At 44.5% G+C, this 24,370-nt stretch overlaps 2 protein-coding genes across 2 annotated transcripts; both read left to right on the top strand.

The window, feature by feature from the left end:
- Positions 1–871: 871 nt before the first annotated feature.
- On the top strand, positions 872–16,242 carry hfm1 (helicase for meiosis 1; the record flags this gene model as incomplete). Its single annotated transcript, XM_084480799.1, has 35 exons — positions 872–972; positions 1,081–1,209; positions 1,964–2,334; positions 2,620–2,661; positions 2,786–2,856; positions 3,350–3,482; positions 4,176–4,327; positions 4,695–4,772; positions 5,681–5,836; positions 6,361–6,561; positions 7,066–7,154; positions 7,245–7,288; positions 7,539–7,640; positions 7,963–8,108; positions 8,635–8,729; positions 9,055–9,188; positions 9,698–9,745; positions 10,015–10,095; positions 10,382–10,473; positions 10,923–11,029; positions 11,251–11,298; positions 11,423–11,520; positions 11,677–11,811; positions 11,921–12,006; positions 12,283–12,366; positions 12,635–12,795; positions 13,027–13,130; positions 13,345–13,560; positions 13,680–13,763; positions 13,919–14,043; positions 14,652–14,767; positions 14,854–14,942; positions 15,364–15,412; positions 15,761–15,954; positions 16,148–16,242. The coding sequence occupies exons 1-35, from the start codon at positions 902–904 to the stop codon at positions 16,240–16,242; spliced, it is 4,026 nt and encodes a 1,341-aa protein (XP_084336925.1). The 5' UTR covers positions 872–901.
- A 1,325-nt stretch (positions 16,243–17,567) lies between these two features.
- On the top strand, positions 17,568–24,329 carry cdc7 (cell division cycle 7 homolog). The gene is made up of 12 exons (XM_084481207.1): positions 17,568–17,715; positions 17,924–18,014; positions 18,132–18,218; positions 18,353–18,488; positions 19,025–19,118; positions 19,412–19,554; positions 19,944–20,301; positions 20,755–20,853; positions 21,565–21,749; positions 21,987–22,069; positions 22,831–22,980; positions 23,452–24,329. Exons 2-12 carry the CDS (start codon positions 17,924–17,926, stop codon positions 23,955–23,957), a joined length of 1,932 nt encoding a protein of 643 aa, XP_084337333.1. The 5' UTR covers positions 17,568–17,715; the 3' UTR covers positions 23,958–24,329.
- Positions 24,330–24,370: the final 41 nt, after the last annotated feature.

Genomic DNA, 24,370 nt, shown 5'->3' with positions numbered 1-24,370 from the left:
CAGAATGAAAAGATGGTTTATTCCAGATGGGAGGCATAAAAAACCTGAGTTAATGACCCCCTCTTTAGAGGTAGCAGATTGCTTTTTAGGTTGAAGACGTTATATGTTTTCATACATTTAATAATACGTACGTTTGGGCCAAACGAGAAAGTTCCCATTGTAAATCAAACCGGCTCTTGAAACAGCGTTAAAAAGAAACACTCAGGACACATTACCATAGCCCCTCTGTGGTTTTCATTTTGTTACAGGTCTTTGTTGCCTGGATATCAGGTGACATTCAATTTGTGTGTTCTCTCCATTCAACATCTACATTAATTTAGATTTCCACCGTAGCCAACCCGACGTGTGGAATCGTGTTCAAGGAGAAATCGGGACTGTGTGAATAATTAGACTACACTGTCGACAATTCAAAAGTATAACTGTGTCAGTTTCCGTTAAACCTTTTACAGTCCTTATAAATTCGCGCTGAAAACGAAAGTCTCGCGCAGCCCCAGCAGGCGGTGCTCGAGTCGGGGGGGGGAGGGGGGGGAGGGGGGGGCTCATCCACTCACTGACCATCAACCTCAAACCGGTAAAAACACCATGCAAATATACACATACCTAAAATATACATATACACAGCTAAAGGATAAGTGTTTATTTGTGTAACGGGGGTTAGCGGTGTTAATCAGAAATATTTCAGCCCTTACTAAAATAAACAACAGTTGTTAGTACAGCTTATAAATGCAGCTAATAAACAGCCGGTTCAACTAAGCTAGCTTCTTCATAGTGTTATCAAAAAATAAGGAAGTGTCCTCAGGTGTTCGCTAGTGTCACATTGTCAACATTGCCAAAACTGACAAACCTGTTGTAATCGTCCCGTGTTTGTTCAGATGTGATTACGCCTGCGTAGTCAATTAAAATGTTGGACGCCAATGACACCATCTTGTCCCTGGACAATCTCTTCTTTGAAGGGCCTGTTGTCCACAAAGTGTGAGTAGAGGGAATAGTCCCACCTTCTTTCTTCATCCAGCCCCCACTTCCCAAAAATATACACACTCTCCTTCCCCCTCTCTAATTTGATTGGGTTCTTTCTGACAGGAAGCCAATGTGCCAAGATGGAGTTCATGGAGGTTCATGGAGGTTGGATGCCACTCCATCCACCTCTCAGATCCCTTGCACCCAGGACATCCAGAAAGAAGCAGAGACTCTCTCGTCCTTATGCAGTGTGTACTTCTTGTTATCTCCCTTTTCCTTTGGCTCAATAAAACCCTCAGCTCTAGTACAATCAAAGTGAAACAATGTACATTTGAGACTCACTATGGTTGCTTGAATATAGGCTTGCATACACCAAATGTGTTCACAAGAATAAATGGTTATTTGGCATACCAATGATAATATTTACAATCAAAGAGAGGGTTGAATTTACATTGTCAATTCTTAATGATTACAATCAAGGCGACGACTTGCCACCTATGTTAACCATTTCATCTGCCATAAGTTTCATAAGTTTTCATAAGTTTCCTTACAGATTAAAAAAGAAAAAACTGTCTCCTTTTAAACATTCAGATGTCTTGGGGCCCTTCCCATCCAAATTCATCAGTTCCCAGAGCCTGCAAAACCATCAGGAAGGTACAGGGAAGAGTCAGGGGAACAAGGGCAGGGCTGACTCTGTTTGGGGAGACCAGAGTTACTTCACCTACTCTGAGGGACGTGAAGATGAAACACCTCTGGACAATGGCCATGCAGCCACTAACAGAAGGGCTTTGTATGAAGAATTTGGAGAAAGCCCACCTCTACGAAGAAGGCAAGATTTAGTAATGTCTCTGTAACAAAAAAAGTATTATTGTAACAAGCATGGACATTTTTTGTAAATGTGCTATATGCATACTAATGTCAGACATTTATCCTTTAAGAAGCCTCTTTCAAGCCTATTTTCTTCTTATTTTCCCCCTCCATTTCACCTTCTTCCACTCCCCGACAGTTTATTTAAACCGTCCAGGGGTCAGGTGTTGCACGGCCAAATCAACCCCTCCAACACTGATGACCCCGGCAGCTGTACCAGCAGCAGCATCAGCAGTCAGACAACATCTAGGCCTCAAACTTTCCCCCGTTTGGTTGCCTTGGAGACCCAGTTGCCTCCTCCTTCTCATCAGCCTCCTCTCCCGGCGACGGCTCGCCAGTTGGCACCCCCTTTCTGCTCAGAGCCCCCCTTCTTCTCCTGCCCCTCTCTGGGCTCGTCTGCAGCACGTGGCAGCCGACCCCCCCCCGAGCCGGCGGTTGGGGAGATGCAGAGCGCGGGCACAAAGAGAGCACACGTCCCCCCGATGACTCCCCAGCCACTCTACATACCAGGTGCACACTGCATTCCCTCACGTACACAGACCATTACATACCTATGAAAACACAGCTGGCTAGTTTGAACTGGTACAGCTAATGGGGGGGCCTGTGTGCTACTATAGCAAGCTAGCTGACACAATGTGTTAGGCTGTGATGAGGGGAAAACAGGTGAGCTCCACCTAGTGACCACTTTCTTGTGTTGATCTGAGTGGTCACTAGGCGGTGGACCTTGTCAAACCTCAACTGGGATGATGTTGTTTCTGTAATCATAGTGTTTATCTCTTTGTGTGGATTTGACAGGGTCCTCTGGGAAGGGTGTCTTGCGGCCTGTCTCCGAAATTTGTATCCTTTCTTTTTTTTACTTGGTTAGAAATTCATGGATGTAAAACACATTAGAATTATGTGTGAATATATAACATTGAACTGTACATTTTGAGGTGGTCTATCCTGAATTGTTCTAAAACAGCAGCAAAGTTTAGATCTGTTTTCAAGGAGTTCCCGTATTTCAACCATGTTCAGTCGAAAGCTATGGATGATGTAAGTACAAACAGTGGTCAAATTGCTCTCACACTGTGTCCAGTAATTAACAACAAGCCTTAGGGCACACTCACACTAGGCAAAGTTGCCCTGTACCATACTCAAGAATGATTGCCCCCCCCCCCCCACTGTGCCGCTGGCCTGTGCTCACACTAGGCAATCTCAACTGAGCCTGAGTACAGTTGCCTCTTGTCCATATAGGTTGCGTATCCGTGCGTGTGCGTGTGTTTGCTCATTAGCATCTGTGCCGTGGCTTGAGCACACCTCTCCGGTACTCTACTCTCTCCGGTGTACTGAGGCCACAGAATTTAATTATACTTGAGTACGGATGGCATGCTCACACTAGCCAAACGATCTAGACTTTAGGGGGCAAACGTACTCGGGCACGGTACAGATGGGCTAGTGTGAATGTGCCCTTACATACTATTAGAAATGATTAGTTATGTTGGTGGTGTAAGTGTAGCTACATTAATCATTACCAGTCTTTTCTCAGGTTCTTTACACAGGTAAGAATTTTGTGGCATGTGCACCTACTGGATCTGGGAAAACGGTGCTGTTTGAGCTTGCAATCATCAACCTTTTGATGGAGAGTTCTGAGCCTTGGAAGGACGTCAAGGCTGTCTACAGTGAGTATATTAAGGAAACTATGGATTGTATGTATCTGAATTGGATCAATGCTTAGACATAGTACGACTATATCTTTGTAGTAATCATTTTGTCCCCTGGTTCCTCGCACAAAAAAAAAATTATTTGATTAAGTAAGGGAAGGGCCACTGTTGGACATTTAATATAAACATAAAACACGATGTGGTGAATTATTTAGTAAACATGACAGATTACTTTACAATTGGTGGATCAGCAGCAGTCCTGAGTGATGTTGTAGTTCTGTTTTTTGCATTATTCATAATGCAAAATATATACATATATATATACATTAAAACAATAACATTTGTTTTAATGAATTGAACCTGTTTAGAAATTAAAAAGAAAAATCATTCAGTTGATTCTGATTCTGTAACAGTGGTCCCCGCCGACTCTGATTCAGACTGAGAAAGATTTTCTTTATACAGTGTTACTTGTAAATGCATTGTTCATAGAAGAACAGCCACAAGCCACAAAGTCGTATATAGCAGTACAGGCTCACTGTAGTCAGCTTAAGATTTATTTTATATCATTTTAAATCTTATATACTGTATACTAGTATATTTACCACCTGGCTTAGATCATCAGTGTATGTCATTAACACTTATTTGTAATCATTTAGCCAACTCTAGAACCCTTTGTTCCTGTATTAAAGCTGTGTCTTTTTTTTGGTCCAGTGGCTCCAATCAAAGCTCTGTGCAGCCAGCGCTTTGAAGACTGGAAGCAGAAGTTTGGCCCCTTAGGGCTGACCTGTATGGAGCTGACCGGAGACACAGAGATCGATGACTTCTTTGAGATCCAAGATGCCCACATCATCATGACGACACCTGTGAGTGACAGCAAGATTGTATATTTAAGGTCACTTTATTGGTCACATGCGCATTCAGTCCAGGGAAAATCAGTAAGCCTGCTTAGGCTGACTCCTCAGCCTAAACAGGCTTAGAAAAACGAAAGAACAAATATTTTGAAATAAAAACATTGCACTGCAAAGGGGGAAAGTAGCATACTACAACGACATTGAATATTAAGCTACTACTTATACATATACACAGTATTGTAATAGTGCAAGTGAAATATTAAACTCACATCCTGAGTATGTGTCACCGATGGTGAGTCGGTTATTCAGGATCACTATGAAACATGCCAGATTTATTCATGGTAAATGAGCGATTCCATGTGGTTTCTATGTGTCTCAGGAGAAGTGGGACAGTATGAGCAGGAGATGGAGAGACAACTGTCTTCTGCAGCTCATCAGACTCTTCCTCATTGACGAGGTCAGGCAGGGGTTAATACTTTACATGTAATCTAATACCGCAGCTCGGTCTACTGATCAAAGTGCATACTAGAATGTCAGTATTGATGTAGGTCTACGTGGTATCGCTGGGCGTGGACTTTTGGCCGTGGATGTGAGATGTCTTTTAATTCATTCTGAATCTTAAAATGTTTAAATCATAAAAGGTCTTTGTCACTGTAATAGCACAGTACAAACCTACCTCTTGTCTATAATTCATAATAACCCAGTCTAATTCACCCTTGGGTAGGATAGGCCTTGTGAGACTATCCAGGCTCTCATTGGGTTTCTCTCTGCAGATCAGTCTGGCCTCAATCCAGTTGGAGGGCAAAATGTAAACATGATACGACCAATTGGCTCTAAGGGGAGGGAATTTCATTTCATGCAGAAGCAGCCTACACTGCAGCCTACATTGCCGAATACAAATAACCGATTGTGATTCCCGAGGAGAGTTTAGTAATCTACAGAGCTATCCAAATGTTTTTGATCCAGAATGTACTGATCAACGGTGTTAAGAGATTAACTGATTCTCGATTGTATTTTCTCAGAGGAGAATCTATTTTTGCTTTACAGCCATTCAGATTCAGTAGTTCAGCATTAGAGTAGGTGTGTCAGTCGATTAGGCTGTAGTCTTTTGAACAACGTAAGGCTCCGTATTTGGAAATCAATTACTGCCCAGCCAAGGCTAGATTTTCATTGAGAAACCAAACTCAAACCTGAAGATCTGGAGGGTCTCACCAGGCAAGGATAGGTTAGTGGTTTGATTGTTTGAAAGGTTCCTGGAACCCAACGACCTCTGCCTGACGTCTGCTTGAGCTAGAAACCTAACCCCTAGCTGCTCCTCCATGGCATCCCAGAGGCCCACAGCCAGTCTCCATGTGACCCACCCAGGTGCATGTGGTGAAGGACGTGACCCGCGGGCCCACGCTGGAGGTGGTGGTGAGCAGGATGAAGGCAGTGCATGCCTACCGGCCGGCAGGGCCCCTGCAGCCAGACCTGTCCGTCAGGCTGGTGGCCGTGTCAGCGACCATACCCAATATCTCTGATGTAAGGCTTGATATCAAAGCGGTTTATTTGGTTCAATGATAGATTAAAGTTAGTTAATAGTTACATAGATTGCAAGATCTTACAATATATTTAATCACTCATGTTTGCGTTTGAATTACCTACATTTTTATTTCTTTGTATTTAGTTAACCTTGTTTTAAATTGGAATAAAAATGTGAAACCACCATTTTCAATGAAGAATCCCTGATGTTTTTTCTGAAATTGAATAAAGGTTCATTCAAATTTAGGCCCTTTGGTTTAAAGAAAAAGCTTTCTTGATTGAATGCGCTGTATTGAAAATATTATGCAAATTTGGCATTTTAAATTATCCAGTCATCTTAATTCTAAAACCTTTAAGAAATCCACTATAGGTCAACAAGATTGCTGTTTTACTCTAGTGACATCAGCTGGCAGTCGTACCATGTATTGTGTCAAATCGTACATGATGTCCTGAGTAGTGTGTGGGTGCCTCTGCGTTTGTTTGTGTGTGTGTGTGTGTGTGTGTGTGTGTGTGTGATTGTGCAGATGGCTGAGTGGCTGTGTAACGAGAGCGGCCCGGCCTCCTACCTGGACATGGACGAGAGCTACCGGCCGGTGAAGCTCAGGAAGGTGGTGCTAGGCTTCCCCTGCAGCCCCAACCAGAACGACTTCAAGTTTGACCTGTCACTCAACTACAAGATGGCCAACGTCATACAGACCTACTCGGACCAGAAACCTGCTTTAGTGGTGGGCATCTTTTCTCTATATATTTTTTAACTCTTTATTTTTCAAGCAACTTGCAAAGATGACAACCACATAAACAGACAGACAAGCCCAAAAATAAAAATAAATGTTGCTTATTTTTTTCCTTTCTCAGTCCATTAAAGAGCATGACCCATTATTTTTATCTTTTTATGTTATATGCAGTACATTTTTCCCAACTGTGTTCAAATAATTTGTCTTTAGTCCTCAGGCAGTAGGTCAGTTTTTCCATGGAATATATTTCCTCTACAATGTCCATCCTGACCCGGTCCAGTAGGGTCAAGTCTCGGGATCTTTCATATTTTGGTTTTATTTTGGTTTAGATGAGATCAAATACCCTTCATCCATCTGGGATTACCTAACCTCATTATTATCGTATTCATCCCAGAGGGTAAATGTGTATCAACAGCACAATTACGAATAAAGTGACAAATTCAACGATATTTCCAATGCTTTTGAATAATACGTCTAATGAATGTTTCCTGGTAGTTCTGCTCCACCAGGAAAGGAGTCCAGCAGTCTGCAACAGTTCTAGCCAAGGATGCAAGATTTATAATGAGCATTGAACACAAGCAGAGGTAGTGTAAACCATCACTACTTTGTTTACAAGTCATCACTGCTGTTAATCATCAGCATAATGAGTTATGTTTCTGTTTACATTTCTGCAGACTGATGAAATATGCAAACTCCATCCTGGATTCCAAACTGAGAGGTAGGTTATTCTTTACGATGTTAACATGAACTCCAGTTTGTGTTTAATCCATTCACTCTTGGTCCTTTCGGGAATTTTCTTTGTATTGTCTGTAATTATTTGTGCAAAGGCACAAAGGTAATCTTAAATAAACAAATAAAAATCCAACCACCTTAGATCAAGTACGTAAGGACGACTCCAGATCATTATTAGCATTGGATGTTATAGTATTAGTGGTCCAGATCGTATCAGATCGGGTGTTTTACTGCAGACCTGGTGATGCTTGGTGTGGGCTTCCACCACGCCGGAGTGGACGTATCAGACAGGAAGATGGTGGAGGAGGCTTTCACCCGGGGAGACCTGCCTGTTCTCTGTGAGAAGGATTCAATGCCCTGTTCTCAAACCAGACGTTAGATGTGAAACGTACTAGTGACTCATTTAATTAAGTTTTGCTATGATCTTAATACTGGGCAAAGAATGATTGATAGTAAACGGTATAAGCCGTGATCATTGTACAAGTAAAAATGTTAATGCATCTATTGAATTTAGAGATATCACATTTAATTTATAACCACAAAAAATGCATAATAGTAATGACATAAAGAATGTTGGTATCAACAACTTTCCCAGCTCCCATGTCCTGTTAATGACAAACTGCCATTCTCCCTGCGGTTCCTCTCTCTCCGGCTTCCCAGTCACCACCAGCACGCTGGCCATGGGAGTGAACCTGCCAGCCCACCTGGTGGTGGTCAAGTCCACCATGCACTATGTGTCGGGCTCCTGTGAGGAGTACAGTGAGGCTGACATGCTGCAGATGATTGGACGAGCTGGGAGGCCGCAGGTAGAGGGATCAGAAGAGATCATCACAAGAGCTTCAAACTATCATCTATGATATGTATAGTGCTATGACCATGGAACCAAAATAACACCTGCTTCCAACCTATGCCCAAAGATTTCACCTTTTGGCAGCTAAAAGATTCTGGGTTATTAAAACCATTGCACAACCGGCAGATTATTCCACTCAAGAAGGTCAAAAGGAAACTTTCTAAAAGTAAATGTTGGACCCTACTGTGTATTATTATACATAAAAACAAAAAGTAATTACAAAGAAATGTCTTGGTGTTTTGCATAATCAGTAATCATAATAAGTGCTGCTACAAGAATAATAAATCTCTGGGCTACTCTTAAGTGCCCCTTTACTATAACCAAGTGGTGAAGATGAGTGGTGATCACTTGGCTCAAATTGGATCTTAGAAACAATCAATCAATTGTATTAACCTGTGTAATTAAATCAATGATTGCTTAGGTAATGACCTACACGCTGTGTTTTATTGCTGTTATAATTGTATACATTTATTTATGATTAGTTTGACACATCAGCGACTGCAGTGATCATGACCAAGACCCACACCAAAGACAAGTACATGAAGCTGATGAACGGGATGGAGATTATTGAGAGCAGGTATAACTAACGAAACAATCTAACCTGATGTCATGCTGCTGAAAAAACACACACACACACACACACACACACACACACACACACACACGGCTGGCAACAGGAAGGTTGCTAGTTCGAAGTGTAGAGGTGTCCTTGAGTAAGACACCTCACCCTGACTGCTCCCGATGAGCTGGCTGTAGCCTTGCATGGTGGACACCGCCGTCGGTGTGAATGTCTGCATGAATGGGTGAATGTTAGGCAGTAATGTAAAGTGTTTTGACTGGCCACTGGTTAGAAAAGCGCTGTATAAACAAGTCCATTTACCATTTACCTCTCCTATCTTCAGCCTCCACAGCCACCTGGTTGAACACCTGAATGCAGAGATCGTCCTGCAGACCATCAGTGACGTGAGCATGGCCCTGGACTGGATACGCTCCACGTTCCTGTACATCCGGGCCCTCAGGAACCCCCAGCACTACGGTCCGCCCAGCCCCCTCCACACCAGGCACCAGTATATGGGGTCACATTCAGGGTCACATACTATAGTCTCACAAACACCACTTTAGGTTTATCTAAACTGATGGCAGACCAGCTGAAGTCACCTGCTTTCGCTTCATATTCTTTTCACAGGTCATGTTGCAGGAGGTGGGGATCTGTAAACGTATAATTGGCAAACACAAACTGGGCCTGCAGTAGTAACAGTAAAACATTGTAAAGGTTTCCTATCAACATCGTTTAGAACTTAAACTGCATGGCGTAACTCTGCGCCTTGCAATGTTTGGTTTCCGGCCCAGGCTTGTTTTTCTTCCCCCCCAGAAGTTATGCTGTAACATAGCACTGCTTGGATCCGACATTACAAGACAATGGCTGGGTCTCTAGATATTTGACAAATACAACAATAAAATACACCTTATTCATACATTTCTGAATGAGCCACTCTACCCTTTAATATAGTATGTTCATTTTATGTCTATTGATTCATATTTTAGGTTTCTCACCCGACCTGGATCGGAGTGGAATTGAAGTGAAACTGCAAGGTGAGTTAAATATTATTATATCATTTGAATATTAAATATACATGATCTCAGAGTTGAGTCGTATACCTGAAATACATCCCTTTGGGTTGGTTGCTTTAATATGGATTTCAAAGAGTATTCCTTATATCATATAGAACAGATTTCCATGATGGATCTCGACGCAAATGGCCTTTGTGAACAACATCTTCTCCATTGAGGTTCAAACCTACTGAGTATGCACCTTCAATGTAGTGTGAGGTGGTTCAAATGTGCCCTCTCTCTTGCCTTAGAGCTGTGTCTGAAGAACCTCCAGTCCCTGGCCTCCATGGGTCTGATCAGCATGGACGAGGACATCAACATCAAGCCCACAGGTGGGTTCCTAAACGTACCGCTGAGGTCCCTGGTGTCCCCTAGTTGCTGATATGTTGTGACTGCGACTACGTCATTATCAGACTCAGAACTCTTGATTGTCCATGCCATATGACAAACAGGAATTTTACATGACTGAGGTGCACACATGAAACAGACACTAAATATTGAAAAAAATTGCAAACCTAGCAAGTGAACCCGCCTAATAGAAAAGGCAAATAGGTGCATTGATGAAGGGGTATTGTGTATGATCTATGATGTTTGTACTGCTGGTTGCGCTGCCCCCAGAGGCTGGCCGGTTGATGGCCAAGTACTGCCTGGCGTTTGACACCATGAAGCAGTTTAACGGCGTGATTGGCCACGAGACGCTGGCTGAGCTGGTAGGGACCATGGGAAATGGGTTCTTATTACTCATTATTGCATGTTGAATTACCCAATTCTGATTCAAATACGCCATTCAGCGATCTGCTTTGTATGCTATTTCCAACCATATTATCTTAACATTAAACAGGACACAACACAATTATTTTTTAATCAATACAAATATTTCTTGTTATATTTTTTGTGTCCAAATATTGATTTCTTTACTAAGTAGCCGTGTAATAATTGAGATAATGTACAGCAAGCCAATCATTATCGCAAACTAAACCCAGACAAGGTGATGCTGGACCCCAAGGCGAAGCTGGGGGTCTCGATTATTATAATCACTATTATATTGATCTAAATAATACTCATATTTAGGACTATTTAAATCACTTAATAATAAATTAATTTCTAGGATTCGAAGGCTGTGTCGGTTTCTTGCTGGAACGCCTTGCTCTGATTGCAGGTAGAGCTGGTGTCAAAGAGCAGAGAGTTCAGTGATGTCCAGCTGAGAGTGAGTGAGAAGAGAACCCTGAACACGCTGAACAAGGATAAGAACCGCGTCACCATCAGGTCAGAGCCGTTCCTTCATGGGTTGAGAACAGACCTGCAGACCACAATGTAGAGAACGGGTTCTGATCTAGCAGATTGGTCCATGTGGTTCTCTGGTGTTTGGCTTCAGCCATCGACAGTTCTTTGTTGGTAAACAGTTATTCTAATTGAGAGGCGGTATCTTTTTAGACTAGAAACACTGACTAAGTAACTATTGAATGAAAGTTTTATCTTTCCAATAGGTTTCCTTTGGACGGGAAAATACGAACCAATGCGATGAAAGTGAATTGGTAATTGCAAATATATAATTCTATAATTATTTTTGGGTTTATTTCTGTTGATTGTAAAATAAGGATGCAAAGTTGGCTTCTTTGTTCACTAAAAATTTATTATGTTTTTACTTTACTCTTCTAGTTTGATTCAGGCCCAGCTGGGCTCAATCCCAATACAAGAGTTTGGACTTTCACAAGACACAGCCAAGATCTTCAGAAATGGAACACGCATAAGCAAATGTACATGTGCTCAACCAGAATACAATCCTCCGAATGTGTACTGGGGATGCCCTTCACAGTGTCTTTAATTGCCCATTAATGTTAGTTTACCATTTCCATTGCACATGTATTGGTTTGTTTTTATGATTGACACCCTGTATAAACCTGTGTTGCCAGGCTTGTCAGAGTTCCTGGTGCAGCGCTCAAAGGCAGGGCTCTCTGCTCAGCTGAGCTCCCTGATTCTGGCTCAGTGTTTCAGGGCCAAACTGTGGGAGGACTCCCCCTACGTTTCCAAACAGCTGGAGAAAATAGGTGGATGCATGTCTGTGTCACTGTCATCGACACCAGTTACCATTTGTGATAGAGGTGAATACGCAGCACATTGAGGACATATGGTTAAATATCCAGTGTGTTCCTCTAGGTCTCACTCTGTCCACTGCCATGGTGAACGCTGGATTAACCACCTTCAGCAAAATAGAGGACACCCACCCCAGGCAGCTGGAGCTGGTCAGTCATCTAGACCACAAACACACTCTTTATGTTTTGCACCACAGTCCAAGCCTAATCTAACCATATTCAAGGGAAAGGGTTTTGGGTTTTACATGCTGGTATCTCTTACAGATTAATTATTGAATAATGAGTGCATCTTAAAAGAGCTCACTTGAGGATGAAAGGCTGCTTTTCTATCCAACAACTAAATTATTACTACCATGTAACAAAACGTCAATAGTAGGACTGATTACGGTATAAATAGGAGCACCCCAATTCATTTTGCCTTCACAGATTGTGAACAGACATCCACCATTCGGAAACCAAATCAAAGAATCTGTGGTGAACCTCCCCAAGTATGAAGTGAGCTTGGAGCAGGTAAATTATGATTCATCCTCATCAATGCGACCGGAATTTTCATATATTGCATTACAAATACATTTTCTTTTTGTGTGGTCAAAACATATGACCCATCTGATTGCTTATATTCGTCTAGTGCATAAGCATTGAAATTCTGGCTGCTTATTAGGACACAGAGAATACTGCAGCAGAAATACAACAACATGGACTCACCTCGACCGCGCCAAACCCATTACACTGCTTAGGACCATCAACCGTTCTTTCAAGGCAACTTTTATGTCCTTAGCTCCCGAGGTACAGTTGTGCCACGGCGGAGATGGTGGTGACGGTGAAAATGAAGAACCTGGAGCAGCTTCTGTCCAGGAGGACGGCCCCGGACCACCAGCACCACTTCACCCTGGTCATGGGGGACTCGGACAACAGAGTGGTCTTCCTGCAGAGACTCACGTGAGAGGAACGCCGCTATGTCTCTCCTCTTATGGGGAGACTCATTGTGACCCCCTCACTCTTTATTCCTACTCCCTCCTCTCTCTCTCTTTCTCTCTCTCTTTGCTCTTGCTCCATATCGCACACACACACACACACACACACACACACACACTCACGTTTATACAGAGAAAACAGACAGGACTCAACCCCCTCTAGGGGTCTCAGCAGGCATGTACTTTGTGTGGACAGGGACTCTGTGCTGCTGAAGTCTGGTAGCTGGTCAAAGAAGATTGAGGTGGTGCGGTGCTCCAAGGGAGAGGAGATCAGCGTTAATCTGATAAGCTCTCAATACGGTACGGCAGAAAACCATTGCCAACACGGTGGCCCTTGTCATTACCATTAGGTGGCGCATTCACTTAAATTAAATTAAAACTGATTTCGGATTCAAAGTATTATTTACATGTGAAACCGTAACTCCTACGTCCACGGACACACGTCCTATCGAACCACACAGAACCATCATCCACAAAATGTTAGTTAAGTTAAATATGTGACTTCTTTTGACAGTGGGGCTGGACATCCGGCAGAAGTTCAATGCCTTCTACTCTGGGGCCAGGAGGTTTGAGGCCGGCTCTGTCAACCCTGCTCACCATACGCAGTGGGAGATCCAGAAGATGCCCTACAACCCCAACCTTAAACAGAAGAGCAAGCCTTCTGCTGTGAAAGCACAATCCACAGCTCAGGCGGTGGTGCAATACAATACTGCTTGTAATACGGGCAAAGGTATAGAATACCATTACGACTAACTAGCTGTATTATTTAGTAAATGTGTAAAACCTAGTCTTAATCTAGTGAACCTCAAATGTTTAATGCTCTTGGTTCTCTCTCTTGGTTCTGACTAGATGCATGTGCTCTTTCACCAAATCCTGCTAAGAGACTGTGCAACCACTTCTGTAAGAACAAGGACGTTTGTGGCCATGAATGCTGTCAGTAAACCCACAGCCCAACATCGTCACAGCTTGGCATTGAGTGTTTTATCCAAGCTCCTCTGTATTATTCAATTTTTATTCTATTGGTATGTGTGTGTTGTGTATGTATGTGTGTGTGTGTGTGTGCGTGCATGCCTCCTTCCATGGTTAAGGTAAAGTAGGTGTTCCAGTAGGACAGAAGCGGCAGCTGAACCAGGATCCTACCTTCTCCTCCCACCTCAGAGACCTAAGGAGCCGCTGTGACACGCTCACAGAGACCCCGGTCAAGAGGCTCAGGGTGAGAGCTGCTGGCTGCGATTATGATAACCTGGGTCCTATACTGATAACCTGGGTGTTATTATGATAACCTGGCTGTTATTATGATAACATGTGTCCTATACTGATAGCATGGCTGTTATTCAGATAACCTGTGTCCTATACTGATAATCTATTATGATAACCTGGGTGTCACCTATCCCCCAGCCGACAGGGTTTGATCCACCTTGCTCCCAGCACTCCTAGTGAGATGCTGCCCCTAATGGCTCATGTATGACATTTATCCATGAAAAAAACATCTGGTTATTATGACTTAATACCTGTAATCGTTAACATTTATGAAGGTTAGAGTTCACAAACCCCACACATGACCTTAAATGTGTTGACATAAACCCTTAAAGTCCATCAAGCATTAAATTCTATGTGAGCAACATGATGATACACACCATGTCAATAAATGTCAACAAGAGGCCTTTTAGGATGGTTGACCTTAGTTGACCTTCCTTTGTGTAGAAGGCACACTGTGTTTAGTAGACACTCTAGTGTTTTGGTTGGAAACACCTTGCGTCATGTTCTCCTACACAGCATCTAGTGGTCAAACACAGTAACGGACAATGTTTCTCTCCGTAGATGAAGATGATCAGTGGGGAATCCATGTCTGCAAGCATGCAGCAGTACTCCTACAAACCCAAAGAGACGATGCCTGCTCTGCCCACGTCAACAATTCAACCTCTCAAACCCTGGACGTATGACAAGATACAACTAAGTCTGTGTGTACGTACGATGTATAGCATTGTGTATGTAATGTATTTGAGTTGTATTTGATTGAAAGGTACTCTAAGAATCCCTACCAAGCTCAGTCTGACATCATTGATCTGACGAGAGGAGGTGGTGACACCGGTCTAGAGGAGCCTGACTATGGTAAGAGGGGCCGGAGTTTAAGATTACATCATTGCCGTTACAACATAAAATGGGTTGTCTGCTGATCAATCCCTGACACCAACACCAACACCGACTTTATCCTCTCCTTTATAAAAACGCATTGATCAGAGCTAGGAAAGCACACTGCCTCATTATGATGGTCCTCCCAAACCCTATGTAACACCTTCTCCTGATAGGCCCCTCCTACACACACTCCAAACCCACTCCACTAGATCTCTGTTCACAGGAGAAGTGGCCTGGCAGGACGCTGCTGCTGGGAAGCATTATGAATTAATTATGACATTTCAATTATGAATATGTTTGACGTCGTTATACTCTTTTTTTTTTCTCTCTAACTCCTTTAATCTTTGACTCCATCGATTCCGCTCTATCTGTCTCTGTCCCTCTCCCCCTCCCTAAGAGTACCTTGACCACCTGGAAGACATCTATGAGATGATGGGAGAAGAGATGTCTCATTCTAGTCCTCCTCTCCAAACCCCCGGTCCCTTTAGTAGTCAGCTACCAAGTAATCATCAGCCAAGGACTTGCGTGTTGAACACCGTTCACTAATTCCAAGTCGTTATACAGCCTGGCTAAGACATTGACAACTTGTGTATGTGTGTGTGTGTGTGTGTGTGTGTGTGTGTGTGTGTGTGTGTGTGCGCCGATCCAGGTGCATCAGTGAGAAGACAATCAGCTTCCCATGCAAATGCCAGTTTCACTTCTGGGCAATATGCAAATACAACACACCCGTCTTCCTCCAACACCTCGGTGGGACGGGGGTCATGTCCGGCATCGCGTCCCACTGTGGAGAGCAGCTACACCTCCGCTCCACAGGCTCTGACCAACGTCAACTTTGACCTTGGAAACGAGTGGGATGACTGGGATGAGTTGGATGACTTCGGCGAGGCAGCCTTGCTAGGGCCTGGCCCAGAGAGCTCACAGTCCACCCGCTGTCCACAAGAGGTCAAGGCTAGCCCCCGGCCGCCCATTGGCTACAACACTCTGAGAAGTGGACTCCATTCTGGTTAGTTAGTCAATGAGATGTTTTTTATTCAGGTAATTACATTCGGTTGCAACAAAGAAAAAGCACCAGACAAAACAAGCATATAGTAATGCAAAATATATAATAATTAGAACAATAACAAGAGATAATAATCCGTTTGAGGTTATTATCTGTAGTGTCTCTGGGTTGGTCACCCCAGTGTCGTCAACCTTAGAAAACAACCAGACTTGTCATGTGATCAGGACCTGCCCCGATATCAGCCCCCCCCCGAGGCATTGGTCCGACGCAGCCTGACTCTGTCTTCACCAGGCCCAACACACCTCTAAGGCAAGACACACGCAAGGGAAGGGGGTAGTGTTACTGCTGGAATAATTGTATGGTAACCACGCATTGCCCACTTCACGTCAAAAGTATTTGAATCAGTGTATTTGGCTGGTCAAGTTTGACGTAATGGTGGTTATGATGGCTGTAGGTCCGTCTCCTCCATGCCTGTGCTCAGAGAAGTAGATTCCTCTGCAATGGCCGGACCCTCCAACAGAAGTACAACTGCATGGAATGAAAAGGTGTGTGTTTTTATTTATTAAGTTGAGAAGAAGTTATTATTGTTAATATTTAATTTTTTTGTGCTTTCGTCATGATGATCATTTTTTCTCATCTGTAGTGGGGAGAGGGATTGGGTTAGCTGATATATCATTTAAATATATTCATCTAGTGCGTTTACATGAAGAAAATCAAATTATTGGGTTAGTTAGTTAGTGTGTCTTTGTGTGACTTTTGGAAACTCTGTGTCCTTGCAGAGAGAGTACGTATTGTGTGATACGTTGACTCTGCAGAACCCAGAAGTCTTCATTGAGCAAAAGAAGACTTGTGTTGGACCTCGGCCTCGACAGTTTGATTTCTTCTCAGAGAGGAGCATCGAGCCAGACAGTGTTGTCTGCAACAACAGGTCCAGAGAGGCACTATTACACGAGTTATCAGTTATCTCTTTAAATGACAACACTACTTATCCCTATCCCTGTGTGTTGTGTTCCCAGCAGATATACCGAGGAGGAAGAGGCTTTTGTGGGCATATTTCATGGAATTTTCTAGTCATGACCTGAATTTTCAAACAAGTACGCTATGTCACAAGTGCTTTCTGTATGTTTTGACTCATTCTACATCCACATTTATTTATTTGTTGTTGGGGTGTTTCTTTGCAATTTAAGTGTTATATAGAAAACCAACAAAAGGTACTTGACATTTGCATTTGCATTTCCTGTTTATTTAAGAACTGTTCCTGTTTATATAAGAATACATTGTTTTTACTTGGATATATGTATTCATAATTCCTAAATTGACTGTATATGGAGCCTTTTTTATGGTGTTGTTTGTACTTATAGATTGACCCGTAATTATATTCTCCTTATTAAAACTTTATTTATAATGCTGTATGTTTAGGGGTTGAATTTGTGCTTCCCTCCTGCCTCTTTCCGGTTTCCGAGTTCATCTAAGTTCCGCCCACAGACTTAATTTGACCCGCCCCCAGCTTCCGCCCAAAGACTTCGTTTGACCCGCCCCCAGCCGACCAGCTGCTTCTGACGTCACTTGACTCACTTTGAGCGCGGAGTTTGTTGGCGGAAAAAAAAGATCTACGAAACAAGTCAGATTCAAAGTGGCTTCCTTTATCCTTTGTTGTGTTAAAGATTTCCCCGTGGAAACCCGAAAACATTCGTCAACAACATTTTCGTTTGAAATGAGAATTTATTGAAATTAAATGATCCAAGAAAGGTGAGTTTATGTTGCCTGTTAGCCACAACAACGGAAGGAGGAACTTGATTGAAGCTATCGATAGCGATTATCTACCATTCGACATTAGTATATATGTATCATCGACTAAACTTGGTTCATATTATGTATGGAACACAATGACACTGCAATGCACATGTTTCCGGTCTTGAAAGTAAAGTTTTGTCTGTTGACATCATGGCTTGTGTAGATGGAGGTGTCCTCTATTGAAAAGGAACTGAACCTCACGGAGGGATGCCCCGTCCAGGATGAGAGGAGCCACAGGAGAGCCAAAAGATCAAGTGGGTCTACTGTTAATCGCTTCACGTTGCGTTGTTTGGCTTTGTTTTCGTTGAAGGGAAATACACAAGAGGACGAATGTGCCCCCAACATAACTCGTTTTTGTTTATTTTGTCCAGGGAATGTGGAGATGGAGATTGACAACCTTTACAAAGCAGTCCCTCAGCTTCATAAAGTGTTCAACGTCATAGACAAAATCGGAGAAGGTATGTTCCTACAATACCATTAATTTCCGTTTCTTAATCATGCCATTGCTCAATCATTAAAAGCAGGGTTATATACCTAGCCATTCAACTCTGTGTGTGTGTGTGTGTGTGTGTGTGTGTGTGTGTGTCCTCAGGCACCTTCAGTGCAGTGTACCTTGGGGAGGCTAAGATGCTGGATGGGGGCCGGGAGAGGTTCGCCCTCAAGCGCCTAATTCCCACCAGCCACCCTGCTCGAATCGCTGCTGAACTCCAGTGTCTCACCATCGCTGGGTGAGTCCCAAGTTATTACACTGGCATCATGTTGTGTTATTCTGATAAAGGATTGGGTCCTAATTAGCTTGGTTGGAATCATATTGTTAAAATGAGTCATGGTCAGGTTTTCAAATTTGTTTCTATGTTCAGGTCATGAAATAACACTTACATTTAGGGCATTTAGCAGATGCTTTTACCCAAAGCAACTTACAAAAAGTACATTTGTCATAAGAAAGTGAAAAAATATATTGCTGTCGGTGCAGTAAGGATGTTCATAGAAGCAAGTGCAAAGCACTAACAATCACTAGGTTAACCCATTCCCTGTATACAACAAAGATAGCTAGGATTAGATATTGTGTGTGTTCGTCCCCTTTGCTCCATAGAAAGCTGGCATAGAAATGTTTATCTTAAGTTAACAACTTTCTTCCTAGGATCAAATCAACAGTTATATTGTGGAGATAGTGTTGTTTTACCAATGCTGTCATAACACCGTGCAGACATGTGGTACAGTACATTGTGTTCTATCCTCTGAAACCCCCTTCTCATTCCCACAGGGGCAGGGAGAACGTGATGGGCGCCACTTACTGCTTCAGGAGGGAGGGAGAGGTGGTGATCGTCATGCCCTACATGGAGCACCAACCCATTGGGGTGAGTAGGACCACGTCCTGCCTACTTGGCAACTCCTTTCCTGTGGAAATGAGTTCACTAATACCTGACTACTCGCTTCCTCTGTCAGGCGTTTCAGAGATGGGGAGAAGTTTAGTGTGTCCATAGTAATAAAGCACCATTCTTTTTACATTGAGTTACATAGCGTTCTGTAGTCTTTACTTTTAAATGCCATAATTTACTGTTTTGTCCCATTTTAACAAATCTTTTCAGATATCTTAATTTCCATCAAACCCGTGTTATAATGATACTAATGACCCGTTGTTGTCTCTCAGGAGATCATCGGGCTGCTGAGCTTTGAGGAGGTCCGTCTGTACATCTACAACCTGCTGAAAGCCCTCAAACACATCCACCAGTTTGGGATCATCCACCGCGACATTAAGTTCAACAACTTCCTCTACAACCGGAAAGCCAAGATGTGAGTGTGTGGGGGTGGTTGTAGGACTGTCAAACATTCTACACATTACTTCTAATCAGTTGTTTATTCATCTCTATTGTCACTACACCTGTTCATTGATCCAAGAAATGGGCAGCAGAGCGAGTAGATATATTGGTATCATTTGGATCATATTCATATTGTAAAGATTTATTCATGATCTTTTTCTGTTTTTGCATATTTTTTACTGTACAGTAAAAACTGTATTAATGCTTAAATACTTGTTAGAAGTTTTATTCAGACAATAAACAGTTTGCATTAGAAATTACGTGAGTTACTTGAACTGTAATGGAAAAAGTTATAATGGATGAGCCAGCACTACGAGCCCATATAAGGACCTCCTATGACAGAAGTCTTCTCTCTGGCTGCAGGTATTCCCTGGTGGACTTCGGCCTTGCACAGGGAACAGCCGACACCCAGATCGAGCTGCTGAAGGTGGTGAAGCAGAGGGCCTCTCAGAAAGCTGGGGGGGCCACGGGGAAGACAGACACTGGGGCTCTGGCGAAGAAGGCCCCTAGAGCCCCAGACACTCTCACCCCCCTCACCAACACCGGCCCCCCCTCTTCCCCTCAGCCCAAACAGCAGTCACCCGCCCCGCCTTCCTCCTCCTCATCTTCCTCCACCACCACCACCGTCACCCCCAACACTGCCACCGCTGCTACCTCATCTCTGTCGACTGGGAAACAAGCGGCGAGGCCTGCCACCACCACCACTTCTAAACACACCAAGGTGTCACGGGGCTCATGCGTTAAACCTAAAGGGGCACTTGGTTTTGAAAGAGAGGGATTGTATGCCAGTACACTGTCCACAAGGCTTTATTTTACAGTGTTACCTGTCGCCAGTTTATTCTTTTCCCAATATCGATGAATCCGATTAGGCTTTATTATTACAGAGGATTACCAAGTTTATTTTGAGTGTAACAGCCTAAGCTTTCAACAAGCACAGGTAACACTGGTGGAGTCGGTGGGGTTGTATTTTTCAAACAGTGTTGACAAACTCCATCATCTGAATCCTCAGCACAAAGGGCACCGATATAGATAGCTTTCACTTTCACATTTGCAACGTCCCACCAAAATGTAAAATTCTCTTCACCCCAGCTTCAACAGAAGCTGCTCCCTGCGTGTCTGTGTTGACGCTCTGTGTGCTGCTGGGCTGTAACCTTGTTTTTGGTTGTGTTTGTAGGAGTTGATACGTCTGAGCCGAACCCCGCGGCCCGTGTTTGGAGAGAGGAACCTCAACAGCGTCCCCTCGGCCACCAAGCCCCCGGCTGCCAGGACAGAGGTGGAGACCCCCCCTCACCTCCCAACACACCAGCACACTCACAGTTTGGGGGTTTTGCTGATGCTTTTATCCAAAGCGACTTGCATTCATTCACAAACCGAAGTCAACCATGCAGGGCGACAGCCAGCTTGTCAGGAGCAGTCAGGGTTCGGCGTCTTGCTCAGGGACACCTCGACACACACCACTCGCTAGGAGGAGCCGGGGAACGAACCAGCAACCTTTCGGTTACCAGTCAACCCACTTTACCTCCTGAGCTACTGCCGCCCTTCACCTGTTAGCTATTACAGTCTGGTTCTCTTAGCAGCGGCTTGAAATGAAATGATGAAACATCTACAAAGAAGCAGGGGCAGTCAACTCAACAAACACAAAGACTTTCTGAGGAATGGCTGTGCCGTTTCTAATAAATTAGCCAATTAAATTCAATTGCATAGCCCTTAAGCCCGGTACAGTCTCCGGTACAGACAGACCCCTGACCCTAGCCCCCCAGAGGGCAAGAAAAAACTCCCTTAGATGAGCAATATCTCCCTCAGGCAAGAAAAAACTCAAATGATCTTAAATCTTATCTACAGCCTTTTTATTTTATATTAAGGCTGAATGACTAAGTAGTAATAGTCAATAGTAAGAAGTGTGTCGCCGATACATGGCATCCATCGGGTGGCTTCCCTGGTTTTAGTGGAGGTCTTCCTCATCTCCCCCCTCTCCTCTGGTCAGCTGGTGAAGCCGGTGAGGACGGAGGACCTGGTCACCAGGAGGGTGGCACCAGTCCCTAGGAGGCCGGCCCCGCCCGGCCGCCGTGCGCTTCCCGCCAGGAGCCTCACCCGGACCTCCGCCGTCAGCCCCTCCCTCACCTGTAACTGCTTCCAGACCGAGCGGGTCTGCAACATCTGCATGTCCAGGTAGCCCATGTGAGGAGTCGACTCAGGGCTGCGTTGAACCGGTTACTGCTGCAACAGTTAACTAAAATAAATGAAAGCCTTTAAGAATTTCAAAAAGTTTTGTAATAATAATTTTACAATTAATAATTAAAATGTGTATATAGTAAAAAGGGCCTAATTTGAAGAATGTGTGGTGGGAGTGGCCCGAGTCACGTATCCTGTGGCTCTGATCCCTGCTTCACGTCTGTGTTGCTCCAGGAAGAAGCAGGTGGCCCCCAGGGCGGGAACCCCTGGCTTCAGAGCCCCGGAGGTCCTGACCTGCTGCCCCACCCAGGGTACCGGTGAGTCACCACCGCCCAGTCTGCATCCACTGACTACAATGAGGACACGTGTGTGGGTCTGCCTCTGCCAGACTCAATCCCCTCTGATGTGCTCGCTAATCGACCTAGTCCTGCCCACAGTGGAAAGAAATTAAATGATTAAAAAAATAGTCTGCTCACTGGTATTTCTGGTTCCTAGTTTAGACGATCTGCACTGACCAGTTATCTCTTTCAGGAAAATGGTCGTGCAGCAGTAACTTTTTGTAGTGACTCCGCGATAGTATTAAATCGCTATCATTGTCAGCCTCTGCTAAAAGTGTAAAGTGAGACGCATGCTGTTCAGTTGAAACACCCAAACATCCTTCTCTGCTCTCACTCGGGTCTCCCCTGCCCAAGTCATAGTGTGGCTGGATGAAAGGGTACGCTGAATGAGTCAATTAGATCAGCCATTGGACCCCTTAGTACCGGCCCTTGAAATATTTCCAGAAAAAGCTTTTGTGTTTATTTAAGTCTCAGGTGACTTTTCTTGTGTTTCTCTTATAAATTGTAGTTTTATTATTATTGCATTGTTGAAGGGAGCCTGAGACTCCATATTGAAGAACAGCCACATCCTTTGTTTAAAAATGATGCATCTTAAAATGAAGGCATTCAAATTGACTGCCGGTCCTCCAAATATTTGTATGAATATTTCGGTCCTTGGAACAAAACAGGTTGGAAACCCCTGAATTAGATCACATGATCCACTGGTCCCCTCGTTGTAACACGGTGCTCTGGTCCTCCAGCCATAGACGTGTGGTCGGCGGGCGTGATCCTGCTGTCTCTGCTCAGCAACCGCTACCCCTTCTTCAAGGGCAGCGAGGACCTGGTGAGCCTCACGCAGATCATGATCGTACGGGGCTCCAGGGAGACGGTCCAGGCCGCCAAGACCTTTGGTGGGTATTCAAGCACACACCCACGCGCGCTGTGGTACTTGGTAATGGGGGTGGGACAAAATATCAATACGGCGATATACCGTCGCCCTTCGTCCGATACGAGAATCGATACACTGGTGGCAAATATCGATATAATATTGTCATAAAAAAAACAACTCAGTTTGAACCATTATCAAAGACCTAAATCCAGAATGTTACCTTTTCATGGCGATGGATGTGATTATTTGGAGGACAACTCCTCCTCTAGGAAGGCTGAACCCTCATGTCCCCTCACCCCCCCTCATGTCCCCTCACCCCTCCTCATGTCCCCTCACCCCTCCTCATGTCCCCTCACCCCTCCGGTCTGCCCTGCTGCTTGTTTTACTCTCTGTATCAGTATCAATATCCTTTCAGTCCTACTCACCCAGATATTAATATTTAGCTAGTGTAATCAATCACTGCGTCGTCGTGACCGCTGAACGTTGATCTCAGGCAAGGCGGTGGTCTGCAGCCGCGAGCTCCCCCGCCAGGACCTGCGGCTGCTCTGTGAGCGGCTCCGGGGGCGGCGGCCCGCGCCCGACGGGGACGCCGGGGGGGAGGAGGAGGAGGAGGAGGAGGCAGCCGCACGCCTGGAGGAGGTGAAGGAGGACCAGGAGGACCAGGAGGAGGGGCCCAAGCACAGCGGCGTGGCAGCCAGTCCACCCGGGCCACAGGGTCCACCCGCCGAGGAGCCGCCCCCGCTGCCCCTCAACGACCATCACCTCCCGATCAAGAAGCAGCACCGACGCTTTGAGTGTACCGATGGAGCCGGTGTCCCCGCTCAGAAAGCCCCCCGACTGGAGAGCCATGAGGGGGTCCAGGCGGAGAAGCAGCGAGGCTGGGACAGAGTTCCGGGCGAGGCCTACGGGCTCCTGGACAGACTGCTGGACCTGAACCCGGCCACCAGGATCACAGCCTCCGAGGCCCTGCTCCACCCTCTGTTCACAGACCTCCACTGACCCACGGAGGTTCAGAAGAGGCCCTGCTCCACCCTCTGTTCACAGACCTCCACTGACCCACGGAGGTTCAGAAGAGGCCCTGCTCCACTGTTCACAGACCTCCACTGACCCTCCCTGATCCAACACAATGGATGGAGAGAAGAGAAGGAGCGTCTTCTTATGGAGTGGTTATTAATTAATAGAGCCCCTCAGTTTCAACTTTAGTGCCCTAAAAAGGAGCAGGAGTTTGAAACCAGATCAGTTTGGATCGAAGCTGGTTCACTGAGTGTTTTATTTAAAGCCAGCACACACCCATAGCATGTTGTGTATGGGTGGGCTGGAGGAGGGTGGTTTTCAGTTGTAAATAATTCCTGGTGCATATGCTTTATGCATGTAAAGATGAACGAGTACTATTTAAATGTTTTTCATTTGTT

Source organism: Micromesistius poutassou, assembly GCF_964030765.1.
Source record: "Micromesistius poutassou genome assembly, chromosome: 16".
NCBI lineage: Eukaryota > Metazoa > Chordata > Actinopteri > Gadiformes > Gadidae > Micromesistius > Micromesistius poutassou.
This window is presented reverse-complemented; position numbering and strand designations above follow the sequence as displayed.

Excerpts from the sequence above, each read along its gene's own strand:
- cdc7 (XM_084481207.1), top strand. The coding sequence starts at position 17,924 with ATGGAGGTGTCCTCTATTGAAAAGGAACTGAACCTCACGGAGGGATGC. Across the intron at positions 19,119-19,411 it reads TGGAGCACCAACCCATTGGG|GAGATCATCGGGCTGCTGAG; the intron begins GTGAGTAGGACC and ends GTTGTCTCTCAG. Across the intron at positions 20,854-21,564 it reads CCCCGGCTGCCAGGACAGAG|CTGGTGAAGCCGGTGAGGAC; the intron begins GTGGAGACCCCC and ends TCCTCTGGTCAG.